The 16,688-nt window shown below is 50.8% G+C and overlaps 1 protein-coding gene across 2 annotated transcripts in view; it reads left to right on the top strand.

Moving 5' to 3' along the window:
- LOC140385077 (angiopoietin-1-like) overlaps positions 1–16,688 on the top strand; it is a 200,973-nt gene that overhangs the window by 103,582 nt on the left and 80,703 nt on the right. The window contains exon 1 of one of the 2 annotated variants that reach the window (XM_072466880.1): positions 9,510–9,683. The exons of the other annotated variant lie outside the window; for it this stretch is intronic. Coding sequence (XP_072322981.1) covers positions 9,672–9,683 — 12 coding nt within the window. The 5' untranslated portion in view covers positions 9,510–9,671. Of the gene's footprint in view, positions 1–9,509; positions 9,684–16,688 lie in introns of those variants that run through there. 2 annotated transcript variants of the gene reach the window in all.

The following is a 16,688-nucleotide window of genomic DNA, read 5'->3' as shown; positions in this document are numbered from 1 at the left end:
TCAGTACTGACCCTCTGACAGTGCGGCACTCCCTCAGTACTGACCCTCTGACAGTGCTGCACTCCCTCAGTACTGACCCTGTGACAGTGCAGCGCTCCCTCAGTACTGACCCTCTGACAGTGCGGCACTCCCTCAGTACTGACCCTCTGACAGTGCAGCACTCCCTCAGTACTGACCCTCTGACAGTGCAGCACTCCCTCAGTACTGACCCTCTGACAGTGCGGCACTCCCTAGGTACTGACCCTCTGACAGTGCTGTACTCCCTCAGTACTGACCCTCTGACAGTGCAGCACTCCCTCTGTACTGACCCTCTGACAGTGCTGTACTCCCTCAGTACTGACCCTCTGACAGTGCAGCACTCCCTCAGTACTGACCCTCTGACAGTGCGGCGCTCCCTCAGTACTGACTCTCTGACAGTGCGGCACTCCCTCAGTACTGATCCTCTGACAGTGCAGCACACCCTCAGCACTGACCCTCTGACAGTGCAGCACTCCCTCAGTACTGACCCTCTGACAGTGCAGCACTCCCTCAGTACTGACCCTCTGACAGTGCGGCACTCCCTCAGTACTGACCCTCTGACAGTGCGGCACTCCCTCAGTACTGACCCTCTGACAGTGCGGCACTCCCTCAGTACTGACCCTCTGACAGCGCAGCACTCCCTCAGTACTGACCCTCTGACAGTGCGGCACTCCCTCAGTACTGACCCTCTGACAGTGCGGCACTCCCTCAGTACTGACCCTCTGACAGTGCAGCACTCCCTCAGTACTGACCCTCTGACACTGCGGCACTCCCTCAGTACTGACCCTCTGACAGTGCGGCACTCCCTCAGTACTGACCCTCTGACAGTGCGGCACTCCCTCAGTACTGACCCTCTGACAGTGCGGCACTCCCTCAGTACTGACTCTCTGACAGTGCGGCACTCCCTCAGTACGGACCCTCTGACAGTGCGGCACTCCCTCAGCACAGACCCTCTGACAGGACAGCACTCCCTCAGCACTGACCCTCTGACAGGACAGCACTCCCTCAGTACTGACCCTCTGACAGTGCGGCGCTCCCTCAGTACTGACCCTCTGGCAGTGCAGCACTCCCTCAGTACTGACCCTCTGACAGTGCAGCACTCCCTCAGTACTGACCCTCTGACAGTGCAGCACTCCCTCAGTACTGACCCTCTGACAGTGCGGCGCTCCCTCAGTACTGACCCTCTGACAGTGCTGCACTCCCTCAGTTCTGACCCTCTGACAGTGCAACACTCCCTCTGTACTGACCCTCTGACAGTGCGGTGCTCCCTCAGTACTGACCCTCTGACAGGACAGCACTCCCTCAGTACTGACCCTCTGACAGTGCAGCACTCCCTCAGTACTGACCCTCTGACAGTGCTGCACTCCCTCAGTACTGACCCTGTGACAGTGCAGCGCTCCCTCAGTACTGACCCTCTGACAGTGCGGCACTCCCTCAGTACTGACCCTCTGACAGTGCAGCACTCCCTCAGTACTGACCCTCTGACAGTGCAGCACTCCCTCAGTACTGACCCTCTGACAGTGCGGCACTCCCTCAGTACTGACCCTCTGACAGTGCTGTACTCCCTCAGTACTGACCCTCTGACAGTGCAGCACTCCCTCTGTACTGACCCTCTGACAGTGCTGTACTCCCTCAGTACTGACCCTCTGACAGTGCAGCACTCCCTCAGTACTGACCCTCTGACAGTGCGGCGCTCCCTCAGTACTGACTCTCTGACAGTGCGGCACTCCCTCAGTACTGATCCTCTGACAGTGCAGCACACCCTCAGCACTGACCCTCTGACAGTGCAGCACTCCCTCAGTACTGACCCTCTGACAGTGCAGCACTCCCTCAGTACTGACCCTCTGACAGTGCAGCACTCCCTCAGTACTGACCCTCTGACAGTGCGGCACTCCCTCAGTACTGACCCTCTGACAGTGCAGCACTCCCTCAGTACTTACCCTCTGACAGTACGGCACTCCCTCAGTACTGACCCTCTGACAGTGCGGCACTCCCTCAGTACTGACCCTCTGACAGTGCGGCACTCCCTCAGTACTGACCCTCTGACAGTACGGCACTCCCTCAGTACTAACCCTCTGACAGGACAGCACTCCCTCAGTACTGACCCTCTGACAGTGCGGCACTCCCTCAGTACTAACCCTCTGACAGGACAGCACTCCCTCAGTACTGACCCTCTGACAGTGCGGCACTCCCTCAGTACTGACCCTCTGACAGTGCGGCCCTCCCTCAGTACTGACCCTCTGACAGTGCGGCACTCCCTCAGTACTGACCCTCTGACAGGACAGCACTCCCTCAGTACTAACCCTCTGACAGGACAGCACTCCCTCAGTACTGACCCTCTGACAGTGCGGCACTCCCTCAGTACTAACCCTCTGACAGGACAGCACTCCCTCAGTACTGACCCTCTGACAGTACGGCACTCCCTCAGTACTAACCCTCTGACAGGACAGCACTCCCTGAGTGGGTGAGCCATTCAGGACTGAGATAAGGAAGAACCTCTTCTCTCCCACAGAAAGCTGTTGGGGCCGGTTTGTTGGATATATTCAAGAGGGAGCTGGACGTGACCCTTGCAGCTAAAGGGCTCAAGGGGTATGGAGAGAAAGCGGGAGTGGGATACTGAATTTGCATGATCAGCCATGATCAGATTGAATGGTGCTGCAGGCTCGAAGGGCCGAATGGCCTACAACTGCACACATTTTCTATGTTTCTATGTACCGTAATCCTGCCCTGTCTGCCCCTGACCCTCGGCCAAAGTGTCAGGCATGTTTGATACATGAAATAGCTTGACATCATAGCTATGGGAAATTAGAAATAGTTATGAAAGGTGTATTGGAATTGTGGATAATTAATTTCAGTGAAATGTTTGAATTGATGTTGCAGAATGATTCACTGGTGTTTGCATGAGGTGATTTGTTTCTTTGTCAAAGTCTGGATTAAGTACAGTGGATAAAAAACCAAAAGTCATCTGATTTAACTTTCTCCGGTATGAATCCCAGTGCTGTTCTGGGTTAACAGTTCCACTCACACCCAATTCTTCCAGTGAAAACTAATCACACTAATTTTCGATTCCTTCTGTGTCACTTGATGCTAATCTATTAACATGACTGTTGTCCGGATCAATGTTTCATTCGAAGGTATCAGCCCAAGTTCGAAACTCCTTTTGCGAGGCCAATTTGAATGTTATTGCTCCCCCCCCCCCCCCCCCCCCCCCGCCCCCCCCCCGGCCCATCCCTCGTTCACTTATTCCAAAATACTGGGGTAGATCTGCTGAATATTTTATTCCTGGAGTCTCACCCCTTGGCAACGTAGATCCGAGAACTGGAGCTCATTGCATCTGATTTACAACAATCTGTCATGTGGGATCTAAGACGTCAAAAAGGCTTATTGTACTTAGCAGAGGGAATGCGCCGCAATAGTTGTGGAGCAGATAGAGAGGAGATAGAACAAAGAACAAAGAACAAATAAATGTACAGCACAGGAACAGGCCCTTCGGCCCTCCAAGCCCGTGCCGACCATGCTGCCCGATTAAACTACAATCTTCTACACTTCCTGGGTCCGTATCCCTCTATTCCCATCCTATTCATGTATTTGTCAAGATGCCCCTTAAATGTCACTATCGTCCCTGCTTCCACCACCTCCTCCGGCAGCGAGTTCCAGGCACCCACTACCCTCTGTGAAAAAAACTTGCCTCGTGCATCTACTCTAAACCTTGCCCCTCGCACCTTAAACCTATGCCCCTAGTAATTGACCCCTCTACCCTGGGCAAAAGCCTCTGACTAGCCACTCTATGCCCCTCATAATTTTGTAGACCTCTATCAGACCCTCAACCTCCGTCGTTCCAGTGAGAACAAACCGAGTTTATTCAACCGCTCCTCATAGCTAATGCCCTCCATACCAGGCAACATCCTGGTAAATCTCTTCTGCACCCTCTCGAAAGCTTCCACATCCTCTGGTAGTGTGGTGACCAGAATTGAACACTATACTCCAAGTGTGGCCTAATTAAGGTTCTGTACAGCTGCAACATGATGATTGGAGTCAGTCAACAGGAAATTGGAACTGAATCTGCGGCTATACACTATTCACAGAGACATGGTGCATGGTCATTTTTGGGAGGGCCACGAAGATTCCAGCATGAGTTTGTGGAGTCAAACGGGAAGTAACTGTATTTACAACAATATGTACACACTGGCAGGAATTCACTATTCTCTGGCCAGTTCTATTTATACAGCTGCACTGTGAATGATTGCCTCCCTGCAGCCCCCCCTTTGCAGGAACTCATATTCCCCAAGGAACAATGTCCCCAGCCATTAGGATCTGGCCAGGATATAACAGTAAATTGCTCTGTGAATTTATTATTTCCATCGGGTAACTATAGGCTGGTTAGCTTAACTTCTGTTGTGGGGAAAATGCCTGAATCTATCATCAAGGAAGAAATAGCGAGATACCTGGATAGAAATTGTCCCATTGGGCAAACGCACCATAGGTTCATGAAAGGCAGGTCATGTTTAACCAATTTAGTGGAATTTATTGAGGACATTACGAGCGTGGTGCACAATGGGGAACCGGTGGATGTGGTGTATCTGGATTTCCAGAAGACCTTTGACAAGATGCTGCACAAAAGGCTGTTGCATAAGATAAGGGTGCATGGTGCTATGGGTAATGTATTAGCATGGATAGAAGGATTGGTTAATTAACTAACAGAAAGCAAAGAGTGGGGATAAATGAGTGTTTTTCTGATTGTAGATCAGTGGCTAGTGATGTGCCTCAGGGGCCAGCATTGGGACCACAATTGTTTACAATTTACACAGATGGTTTGGAGTTGGGACCAAAAAGGTTGGGTGGGGTTAGTGGGTTACGGGGATAGGGTGGAGGTGTGGGCTTGAGTAGGGTGCTCTTTCCAAGGGCTGGTGCAGGCTCGATGGGCTGAATGGCCTCCTTCTGCACTGTAAATTCTATGAAATCTAAGAAATAAAAGCAGCACGGTGGCACAGTGGTTAGCACTGCTGCCTCACAGTACCAGGGATTCAGGTTCGATTCCGACCTTGGATGTCTGTGCGGAGTCTGCACGTTCTCCCCGTGTCTGCGTGGGTTTCCTCCGGGTGCTCCGGTTTCCTCCCACAGTCCAAAGATGTGCAGGTTATGTGGATTGGCCACGCTAAGTTGCCCCTTAGTGTCCAGGGATTTTCAGGGTGGGTGGGGTTGCGGTGATAGGGCAGGTGAATGGGCCTGCGTGGGGTGCTCTCTCAGAGGGTCGGTGCAGGCTCGATGGGCCGAATGGCCTCCTTCTGCACCGTAGGGAGTCTATGGATATAAATGCAAGTTTGTTGTCTTCTGGGCTGCCAGGATTGTCTGGTCCCACTGAAAGCGATGGACTTTCAGCTGGGCTGCCAAATCTCTCGAGCCGTGTTCCACCACACCAGGTAGTGGACACCACTGGCGAGGCCAACATTTGTTCCCCATCTCTAATTGCCAGAAAGTGGAGTTGAGCTGGCACCTTGAATACAACTGACTGGCTGTGCCCTTTCAGAGGGCACATCCAGTTAACCACATCACTGAGGCAGATTCCCTGCCCTAAAAGGGGCGGTAATTTGTACAACAATTGATGACAGTTTCAATGGACCATTACGGAGACTAGCTTTACATTCCAGATTTTATTAATTGACCTGAAATTCCATCAGTTGCCCTGGTGGGATTTGAACCTGTATTTCCAGAGTATTAGCGTGGCCATCTGCATTACTAAACCAGTGGCATTAACACTGTTCCATCATCTGCTCCACTGCTCCGCTACCTGCATTAAGCTGCAATCAATGACTCGCATTTTATATCGATGCCACCTTTTACAACTGGGCAATGAAATAATTTTGAAGTGTAGTCACCATTTTAATGCAGGAAATGTGGCAGCCAATTTGCACACAGCAAAATCCCACAGAAAGCCATTGGATAATGACTGGATAATATTTGCGATGCTAATTGAGGGACAAATGCTGAGCCAGGACACCAGGGAGAACTTGTCGCCTTGAATTACTTTAGTACCAGCCAAGACTTTGCCCTCGGGTCTCTGGAGTGAGGTGTGAGCCCACAATTTGCTGACTTGGAGGGAAGAGAGTTTCCCACTGGGGCCACATCTAACACTTACCAAATTATAAACACTATAAATTCCTGCAAACCGCCACACAATTTCCAAGCTTTAAAAACTTGGGTTTAACTGATTGAAGTAATAAAGTGCCTGTGGTGTGTTACAGTTCATTCAGAGGAACAAGTTGCTGTGGTAACATTTCACATGCATGTTGTAGTTGGCAGCTATGGCAGAGGCTCCAACATTCGTTCCATCACACTCAACCAGTCTGGCCACGTTATGAACCCACCTTGCCTGGCCATCAAGACCTGGGTTGGAGCTCACACCCAGAGTCTCTGGCACAGAGGCAGGTACACGATCCACTGCACCACCAGACCTTCCACAGTAATAACACACTTGTCCCAATTACCCTTAAGAGGCCTTATTTATTGTCTGCCTCCTCAAGTTTATATGCAAGTATAAATCTAGAGTGGTGTTTAGCAAACATGTTGCCTCTGGTACCCAGTGCTTGGCCTTGGGATCTAAGGCTCTGAAATATAGCATAAGGGTGCATTGCACTAGACATGAGATCTCGCTGGAGAGATTCCCCCGGAGAGAACTGCATAGATTACGCTGGAGAGATTTTCAGCGTAGATTTTACTGGAGAGATTTTCATCGTCGATTTCACTGGAGAGAGCCTGGGTGCCAGCCTGGCACTGCCAAGGTGCCCAGGTGGTACTGCCAGCTGGCATGAGCACTGCCAGGGTAGCACTGCAAGGTGCCAAGCTGGCAATTTGTGCACGTGCGTGATCAGGCTGGGGGTGCCCTGCATGGGGGTGCGGTAGGGTTGGGGGGGGGGGGGGGGCAAGGACCCTCCCATAGTGGGTTTGTGTGTTCGGGCTGGAGGGGTAGGGGATCGCTTCAGGGGTCTCGGAGATCGGGATGCCATTTAAAAATGGCGACCCGATCTCTCACGACAGTGGGGAGTTCCGGCGAGCGGAGCACCTCAGTGTACAAAACGGGGCTATGTGGGGCCTTGGCCGTGCGTTTCCCGCTGAGGTCCCTTTATACAATGCGAGTTGCGTTGTACAGCCATGTGTTTCTCAACGCTGCGAGCACTGGGAAACACACGGCCAAACGCATTCGTGAGGTACTGTGTTCCCAATTAGTTGAATCACTCCCCATAGGTGCAAATTAGCCGGCATGTAATCAGATTAATGGCACAAACCATTCCAACAGGGAGGGTTTGGCTAAAAGTGAACTTGGATGTAATACTACAATTGAAGTTAAAAGGTTTCATATCTCTGCTGAACTGTGGCATATTCTGTTTTAATAAGGTGCCCAGCCATGTCTCAATGGGGAGGTCTTGAGACTTGTATATTTATACATGAACCGTTTATTGCTAGTCTTTAAATTGTTTACCAAGGTGTGGTCATCAATGTGCTGCCACTGCTGGGATGGTAGGCCGCATACTTACAGAGTTCTGTTCCTAAACTGTTGTCTCAGAATTTCTTACCATGTGACTCTATACATCATACCGTGGGCGGTGCTATTTGCCAGTCCCCTGTTAACCCTTGCTCTGCCGAGCAATTTTACATTACAATGCATGTTTAGTAGACCACAAAGGGAATCCACACTTGAGTTGTAGAAGGAAATAAAGTTTTGTTCACAATAACTATTATTTACACGGCATGAAAGATCCCAGCCAGGTCTCTCCTCTATGTCGGTACCCAAATAGGCCGACTTTATACAGAGGTTTAGCTATACATGGTTATGGGTTTTCTGCCCCCTTTAACGGGGGAGCTAGTATTCAGTGAGAATCACGGGGAGTTTAACCATTGCCACTTTGTAAGTTCCATGCAGGTTATGACACCATGCAGGTAAATGTCACACCTTCCACAGCCCAAGATGACTGAGAGATGAACTAAAACTTGGGGCAACCACTTCAGAGGCATGGTGGGGAAAGGACATCGTCTGAGGCCATTCTGTCATAGCACAACCGACAGATATGTAAAAGCCCTTGGTCTGTATGTTTGACACATGTTGTAAATTTGAACTCCAATTGGAAAGTTGGTGAGTAACATACAGTGCTGGAAGAAACGGTTTGCACATTTTGCAATGTTGTGTAACATAGTTTTAAATTAACTTTATCGTAGGATCTCTTATTTTTCTCCCAAAAAGAAGGTAATCAGTCCGGTTGATTGGAGGTGTCCAAAGCACACTTTTATTGCTAATATTCACTGTATACACTTGCAAAAGAACTGAATCAAAACTTAGATCAAAGCAATACATAAGCTTGTCAAGGCATAGCTAAAAATCATTAAAAATATAAACATAAGAAAAATGTAAAGAAAATACTTCAGAATAAAAGTAATTTCAACAGATGCTTCAAGAATTCCGTAAGGCTAGAATTCTTCTCAAAAATTAACTATATGATGAAATTCTTAAGGAAATCCTTATCTGTAGTCTAGTCCCTTACTCATTTTTCATTGGTTCTAACTCTCCGCTAAGATCCCCCCTGATTCGTTCAGAAAGGTGTCAATCACTCAACAGGTGATTAGTTAATTAAACATTAATCATTTACTCAAGATTAATTAATATTTTCCTGACACAGTAGTTTCCCACGCGAGTTATCACGGTTAACGTCTTTACATCGTGACTAGTCACTAGCTTGACTATGTTACTGGATTGCTCAATGTGCTAAATTTGTCTTCAGTACAGTGGCATATCCGTACGTATTGGGCGGGATTCTCCGTAGCCCAATGGCAAAATCGTGTTCGGCGATCGGGCAAGAATGGGCTCTGTTGCCGAAATCGGGGCCCCTCTGAAATGTCATCATTGTGACCTGCACTGTGCGCAGTCGCAATGCCGTTAGTGCCACATCGGCCGCACCCCCCCCCCCCACGCTGCTCCGCCGCCAATGGCCCGAGTTCCTGACGCCGCGAGACATATGTGGTCCCACAAATCGTGAACCCGGCGTGCCGGCTGTGGACTGTGTCCAGCGCCGCCACACTCAGCCGGGATCCGTGCCGCTGGCCGGGGGGGGGGGGCTTCTGCGAGGACTGGGGGGACTGGTGGAGGCCAGTGGGTGGGCTGTGAAATTGCGGATGGTGGATTGGGTCCGCGCACAGCCGGCGTCATGTTGTATGGCGCAACCGCTGCAGGTTGTCAGCTGTGCACATACGTGACCCGGGACCCAGCCATTCTCCGGCCATTTGCGGCACGGGAGGCGAGACTTTCACCCGCCGCCGGTGCTAGCCCCTCACCGGTGCCGGAAAAAGTGAGGGGTCCACGCCGATTATTTTGGTCGTAAAAGACCACACATGCTCCGCCGTGCCGGCACGAAGCCGCTGAAACGGAGAATCCAGCCCATTGTGTCTTTAGGTAAAGCTGACATTGAAACATTGATGGTATGTGCAGACATGACCTTAATAGTTCAACAGTTACTCATTTTTATAACATTGATTATACTTTTCGCAGACATTGGGCGGGATTCTCCGTCGCTCGACGCCAAAATCGTATTCGGCGATCGGGCGGAGAATCCCCACTTGCGACCGAGTCGGGGCCAGCACCGTTTTTCGGATCCGCTCCCTCCAAAATGGCATCATCGGTGAGTACAGCGCATGCTGTTAGGAAAGGCCTCAGGTGGCGCAGTGGTTAGCACTGGGACTGAGGCGTTGAGGACCCGGGTTCGATCCCGGCTCTGGGTCACTGTCCGTGTGGAGTTTGCACATTCTCCCCGTGTCTGCGTGGGTTTCGCCCCCACAGCCCAAAGATGTGCAGGGTAGGTGGATTGGCCGCGCTAAATTGCCCCTTCATTGGAAAAAAAAATAATTGTAAATTTATATTAAAAAGGAAAGGCCTCAGGACGTCACCTGAAGGCCCTCCCCCGATGCTCCGACCCCGATGGGCCGAGTTCCCAACGGCGTGGGACACGTGTGCTCTGAGTATTCGTCACCCTCGCGTGGCGGCTGCGGACTGTGTCCAGCGCTGTCACAGTCGGGGGGGGGGGGGCGGCGTTCTGCTGGCTGGGGGGACTTCGGCGAGGGCTGGGGGGACTGGTGGGGGGTGGCAACAAAGGGTACATTATCCGGGAGGCCTGGTCCGCGCGCGAACAGCACCATGTTGTGCGGCGCGATCGCTGCAGGTCGTCACCGTCCGCATGCGCCGCCACGGACCCGGTAATTCTCTGGCCGTTTATGTCGGGAACGCCGGGAGTTTTACGTGATGCGGCTGCTAGCCCCCCACCGGGCGGAGCATCGGGGCGGGGGCGCCGCCAACTTTTTCATCGTAAAGCTAGACACTTCCTCCGTACATAGCCTCAAAATTGGAGAATCCAGCCCTACGTATTTCTAAAAACCATTTTACTTCCCAGTATGTATTTTAGTTGATTTAGTCAAGGATCCCAAACAATTAATAAATCCAACATTTATGAAGAAAATATATTTTTGGAAAAAGACATTTCATTGGTTGAGTGGCACGTAACTGACTGAAACTGAGATGCTTCAGTTATGAGGGCACGTTGCGTAAACTTGTCTTTTATTTCCTTGAGTTTGATGAGTAAGGGATGATTTGATCGAGGTCTTAAACGTTTAAATGACTTGATGGGTTAGATAAAGAGAAACTATTTCATAATTCGGGGGCGTTGGTGGGGGGGGGTGGGGGGGGGGGGGGGGGAGTCCAGAACAAATGGGTAGAAGTTTAAAATTAGATCCAGGCCACCCAGGCTGATGTTAGGAAGCACTTCTCCGTGCATAACATAGGGGAGTGGAAATCTGGAACTGCCCCCCACCCACATAGATCATTGTTGGGTAGGCGAATTGAAAGGCATGGAAAACAATGACAGGTAAATGCAGTTGCGCTTAAGACGAGTCACCATCTAACTCACAGAGTGGTCCAGAGACTTTGAATGACCAACTCCTGCTTGTATGACTTGACGATGAAACTTACTTGCAAGTGCTGGTGTTGTCACTGACAGTATTGGTGAGAATGCCTCTTTGAGTCAAATCTGCAGTCGTCCACCTCATTTCTTATACTCCAACCATTTCCTTTATCCTGCTTCTTTTCCTTCTACATATACACACAGCTGTGGAAAATAAAACAACGATTTGGCCGAACCACTCTCTATGGCAAAGAAGTGCAGAGTAAATTTTGGACTCAGAAGTATTATTATACAATAATGTAATCTTGATAAGTACATCTCAAAGCTGCCAAACAAAACGAGAATGTGACCTCATTGAGTGTAGATTTAAAACTTCCATTAAAAAACTTTGACAGTAAGACATACTAAAACTGATTGTTATGTCTTTCAAACTGGAATAGTGATTGAGATGGTCATAAGTTGTAGAAGCAGGTCCCCGGGACACCTGAATCAATTCAACTCATAATCCTCATTGCTGAAAGACATATTCCAGCTCGTATTTTTAACAACTCACTGTTAATAAAACCTGTTGTCTTCATTATTTAACTCTTTTTAAAATAGTTTCACATTTCTTTCAATAATTTAAAAAAAAGAAATCCCTCAATCTCGGGATAGGATGAAAGTCAAATGACCACTTGTTAGTGCTGTAGAGGGAAATGTTGATGTCTTGGTTGATGGTTCCATTTTAAAGGTTTGGGGTTTTGTTTTTGGGTTTGGGTTCAGTTTGACCTTTTGGGGTTTGGGGTTAGGTTTTGTATTTAGAACCTTGGGGGTTTGGGTTTTAGCAGCTCTGCTAACTGCCAAACATTGACCTAGACCCCCCCCCCACTCCCCAGGACAGAGAGAGAAGGGGATAATGGGAGGGGTGAAAGAGGGCAGACAGCTTTCCTTCGGAGTAGAGTGGGACTGGATGGTACCGTCTGGTCCCGCGGTCCTGGTCTGTGACAGAAGTCCAGCGCAACTCAAATAATCCCTTCATTAAAATACGCAAAAGGCGATTGGTGAGGTTACCTGAAAAATAACTCCACTCGACATCGGGTCAGCAATATTTACATTGCCCAGGACATAGGCCAGAATATTATGGCTCCTCCTGCCCAGTGGGATATTTCGGTCCCAACAAAGTAAAGGTAATTTAAATGGCCCACCACTCTGCCAGTGGGAGACACAACGTGTTAGCCCTGGGATATACCAGCCAGTCGCTCTCAAATTTGGACCTTTATTTGAACCAGCTTCAAAGCGGAGGACTGTATCACTTCTGGACTTATCCATCACAAATCCTTTTGCTAAACATTGCGTAATCACTGGGTAAGCTCCAGCTGGACCGCTGAGTCCAGTTCTGGGCATCACTTCAGGAAGGATGTCGAGGCTTTGGGGAGGGTGCAGAGGAGGTTGTCTGGAACGGCTGCAGGTGTCAGGGGTCAGCCACTTCAGTTATGTGGAGAGACCTGGAGAAGCGGGGACTGCTTCCCTTGTAGCAGAGAAGATTTAAGGGCAGTTTAAAAGAGGTGTTCAAAATTATGGGGCTGGATTCTCCTTTTCAACGGCTAAGAGCCGATTCCAGGACCGGTGAGGGGCTAGCAGCGACACCGGGTGAAACTCCCGGCACAGCCGGGGAATGGCCATGTCCATGGGCGAGCATGCGCAGGACGACGACCTGCAGCGGTCACGCCATACAGCATGGCGGCGGCCGTGCGCGGACCCAACCCATCAAATGCGACCCCACAGGCCACCCCCTGGCCAAGCCCCCCCAGTCCCCCCCCCCCCCCCCAGCACTCGCGGAAGCCCCTCGGCTAGCGGCACGGATTCCAGCCGAGAGTGGCGCCGCTGGACACTGTCCGCAGTCACCACGCCGGGTACCGGCCCGCTCAGACCACACGTCAATCGTGTGGTCGGGAACCGGGCTCATCGGGGGCGGAGCGTCGCGGGAGGGCGACACGATGATGCCATTTAGGAGGGGGAGGAGACTGGAGAATCGGCGTCAAACCGGCGCCGACCCCGATTTGAGCGTCAGAAGGGATTCTCCGCCCGATCGGCGATTACGATATCGACGTCGGGCAATGGAGAATCCCGCCCATGGGTTTTCATTGAGTGAATGAGGAGAAACTGTCTCCAGGGTCAGAAACCAGAGGGACACCCATTTAATTGGCTAAAAACCAGAGGGGGCGATGCGGAGACTACATTTGACTTTTCCTCAGCGAGTTGTTGTGGTCAGGGAGGTGCTACCCAAAAGTGCGGTAGAAGCAGATTCAATTGGAACTTTCAAATGGAAACTGGGCAAATAGGTGAAAGGGCAAATTTGCAGGGTTATGGGTTCCGAGCGGGAGATTGGGACTAATTGCAATCATCTAATTGGACGGTGGAACAGATTTGAGAGATGAATATCTTATCCCTATTCCTAATGTGGTAAAGTGTTACACATTAAGATGCAAATTAATTCTTACTGTCCACTTGTGTATTCCTGCACCATGGAGTCTGGCTTCCTCACCGCACTGGGAACGCATCAGGTGCCTGAATGCCAATGAAAGACAGAGTTGGGTCTCTTGGGGAACCATGGGGTTGTGGGGAACATGCGGGAAGGGGTTAGTTGAGGTCAAAGATCAGCCATGACCTTCTCAAAGGATGGAGCAGGTGTGTGGGCCGAATGGTGCACTCCTGCTTCTATTTCTTGTGATCCTTGAGTTCTTGGAAAAGGCTCAGTGAGCATTATTCCTGTCTCTGAGTCAGGAAATGGTGGGTACAATTTACGTTCCAGAGACCTGGAGCAGGATTCTCCCCTACCTGGCGGGGCGGGCGGTACCGGTGCCAAGGAGTGGGGTGAAGCACTCCGGCGTCGGGCCGCCCGGAAGGTGCGGAATCCTCCACACCTTCAGGGGCTAGGCCGGCGACGGCGGGGTTGGCGCATGCGCGGGGGGGGGGTTCTTCTCCGCGCCGGCCATCGCCGAGATTGTCAGCAGCTGGCGCGGAGAGAAAGAGTGCGCCCACGGCACAGGTCCGCCCGCGGATTGGTGGGCCCCGATCGCGGGCCAGGCCGCCGTGGGGACACCCCCCGCGGACTATTCCCCCCCCCCCCCCCCCGCCCCGCGAGGACTCTGCAGGCCGCCCATAGAGCCAGGTCCCGCCGCCGGTACAGACCTGGTTTGATTTACGCCGGCAGTACCGGCCGGAAACGGGCGGCCACTCGGCCCATCGCGGGCCAGAGAATCGGCGGGGGGGGGGGGGGGGCGCTGCCAGCGGCCACCGACCGGCGCGATTCCCGCCCCCGCCAAAAACCCCGGGGCCGGAGAATCCGGCAGCCGGCTGGGGCGGGATTCACGCCGCCCCCTGGTGATTCTCCGGCCCGGCGGGGGGTCGGAGAATCCCGCCCACGAGCACAAAACCCAGGCTGGGGCTCCAAGTGCAGTGCTGAAGAGTGCTGTCTTCCAGGTGAACCATTAAACTGAGTCCCTATCAGGTGTATGTAAAAGATCCCATGGATTTAGTTTGAACAAGAGAAGGGAGTTTCCCCAGTGACCTGACCAACATTTATCATTCAATTAACATCACTAAATATACAGTAGATTTTCGTTGCTGTGTTTCCTACTTTACATCAATGACTAATTCAGAAGTACTTTATTGGCTGTGAAACGCTTTGGGGTATTCTGAGATGGTGACAAGAGTTATCAAAGTAATTGACTGTAACGTTAATATTGGGCGAGATTCAGTGACCCCCTTTCGCCTGGCATGGATCTGGGCGCAATGGGTGAATCGCGCTAGAGCCCCAAATTGGGTTCCACGCCGGGCCAATCGCCTAATGGCTCATATAAATATCTCGACAGCAGATTCACCCGGCATCTGGGACTAAACGGCCACGTCTCACCGGGGCGCTGTTTAGTATGGTGCACACTTGGAGATCCCTGAGTGTTCGGTGACAAGACAGGGTGGTCCCCTGCACTTCCCCTTGCACCTGGGCACCTTGGCATTGCCAGTCTGTCACTTCGGCAGTGCCACCTGTGCACCCAGGCACCACAGTGCCATGATTGCAGTGCCAGGGTGCCAGGGCATTAGGTTGGCATGGCCAGGGGCTGGGCCCGGGGGGTGCCTTGCCATTTGGAGGGGGGGTGAGGAGGGGTTTCCAGCCACGTCCCCAAGTTTGAGGAGGTGAGGGGGGTTAATAAAGTGTGTGTGGGGGGGGGGGGGGGGGAACATAGATCGGGGCAGCTGGTCAAAATGGCGCCTCGATCTGTGAGCAGCCTTTCTGTGTGGGGCCTCAGCGGAAACTCTAAGGCCAAAAAAACGACATTGTGCCGTTGAACAACGGGATGTTTCTCAGCACTGCAGCCCCCGAGAATCACCCGCTGAGCACGCCCGACAGCGGACTTAGATTGAAGTCAGCTGAATGGCACCCAATGTTTCTCTGTGGCATGCCAGCCTTTGAATTTGGGTGGAGTGTGGTGGGACCCCCACCCGGAGTGTGGTGCCCCCCCCCAGGAGTGTGGTGGGCCCTTGGCCCCCCCCCCCTCCCCCCCGCCCCCCGAGTGCTGAGGAACGTCCCTACCATCAGATACCCCCAGGGGAGAAGGGGAAGAAGAAGGAAATGAAATGGAATCTCCAGCCACAAGTCTTCAGGTCCACTTGTAGAAGAACATTGTTTCCTCATAACTTCATTCAATGACACTTTAGTCGGCTGGGCTTCAGTAACTATCTGATAGGAATTAAAGTTTCTCAGAAACTACTGATTCAGTTCAGCAGTTAAGTAACTTCAATGCTGGAATCTGTTTGGATCTGACCCATGTATTTGTATCCCTCATTTTAGTCCTGATGTGTGAAAGCTCAACTTGTCTAAGGGACGGGTTATATTGGAGGCATAGTTAGGATTAACTCAAGTCTGCAGCAGATGTCATAAGACATTAACAATTATCGAGTTCAGAGGCATGGAAAAGCACTAGATTCCTACCTCCATCTGATTTTAGGGTCCATGCATCAATGTCGTCCAACACACTCCCTAGTCATTAATACGACTGAGGTACAAGCTGCTATTGGCATGCTTCGAGTGAGGTGCATCACAGAGACTGCTCATTAACTGTCAAACCCAGGAGTGGAATTGGAGACAAGATAAAGACTCAGTTATTGTGAATTTAATTCAGCTCCTTTGCGCTAATTCTGGGACCTGATTCTCTCACAGTTAGAGGTCCGTTCATTTGCACGTTTGCAATATCCTCATTTCAGTCATGTGGACCTAATCATTGCCAGCTAAAATCAGCTAGAGGAAGGCTGTGATTAGCTTAAACCATGCAAAAATAATCAATCTTCCAGGTTAGAAATTGGCTCAAAACTACCTGGCAAGCACAAAAGAGATTAATTATACAAGGAGCTGGAATTTGTACAGCTGCTGGACAAATGCACAAAAAAAAATCTTATTTGAAATAGGATTCCACGGAATGGGTAGAGTTGAATTTTCTAACCCATTTTTAAACGACCTAGTTATCTCATTTCCAAAGTTCCTTGACAAGTTTAAATATTTTATTGAGAAACTTGAGTGATTTACTGTTGATAATGTTTGCTTTCCATCAATAACCATCTATCTAAATTTCCGATTAAGTTTGGAATAGTGTGCAATTGTTGCGGATTTGTCCCAATGTTGCTTGAACCATTTCAATCCAAATTGGAATGGAAACGTTTACCTAGGAGTTGGATAAATTCACCTAAGACAAAATA

The sequence above is a fragment of the Scyliorhinus torazame genome, chromosome 11 (assembly GCF_047496885.1).
Source record: "Scyliorhinus torazame isolate Kashiwa2021f chromosome 11, sScyTor2.1, whole genome shotgun sequence".
Lineage (NCBI taxonomy): Eukaryota > Metazoa > Chordata > Chondrichthyes > Carcharhiniformes > Scyliorhinidae > Scyliorhinus > Scyliorhinus torazame.
Note: the sequence above shows the minus strand (reverse complement) of the source record. Positions and strands in the feature narration are given on the sequence as shown.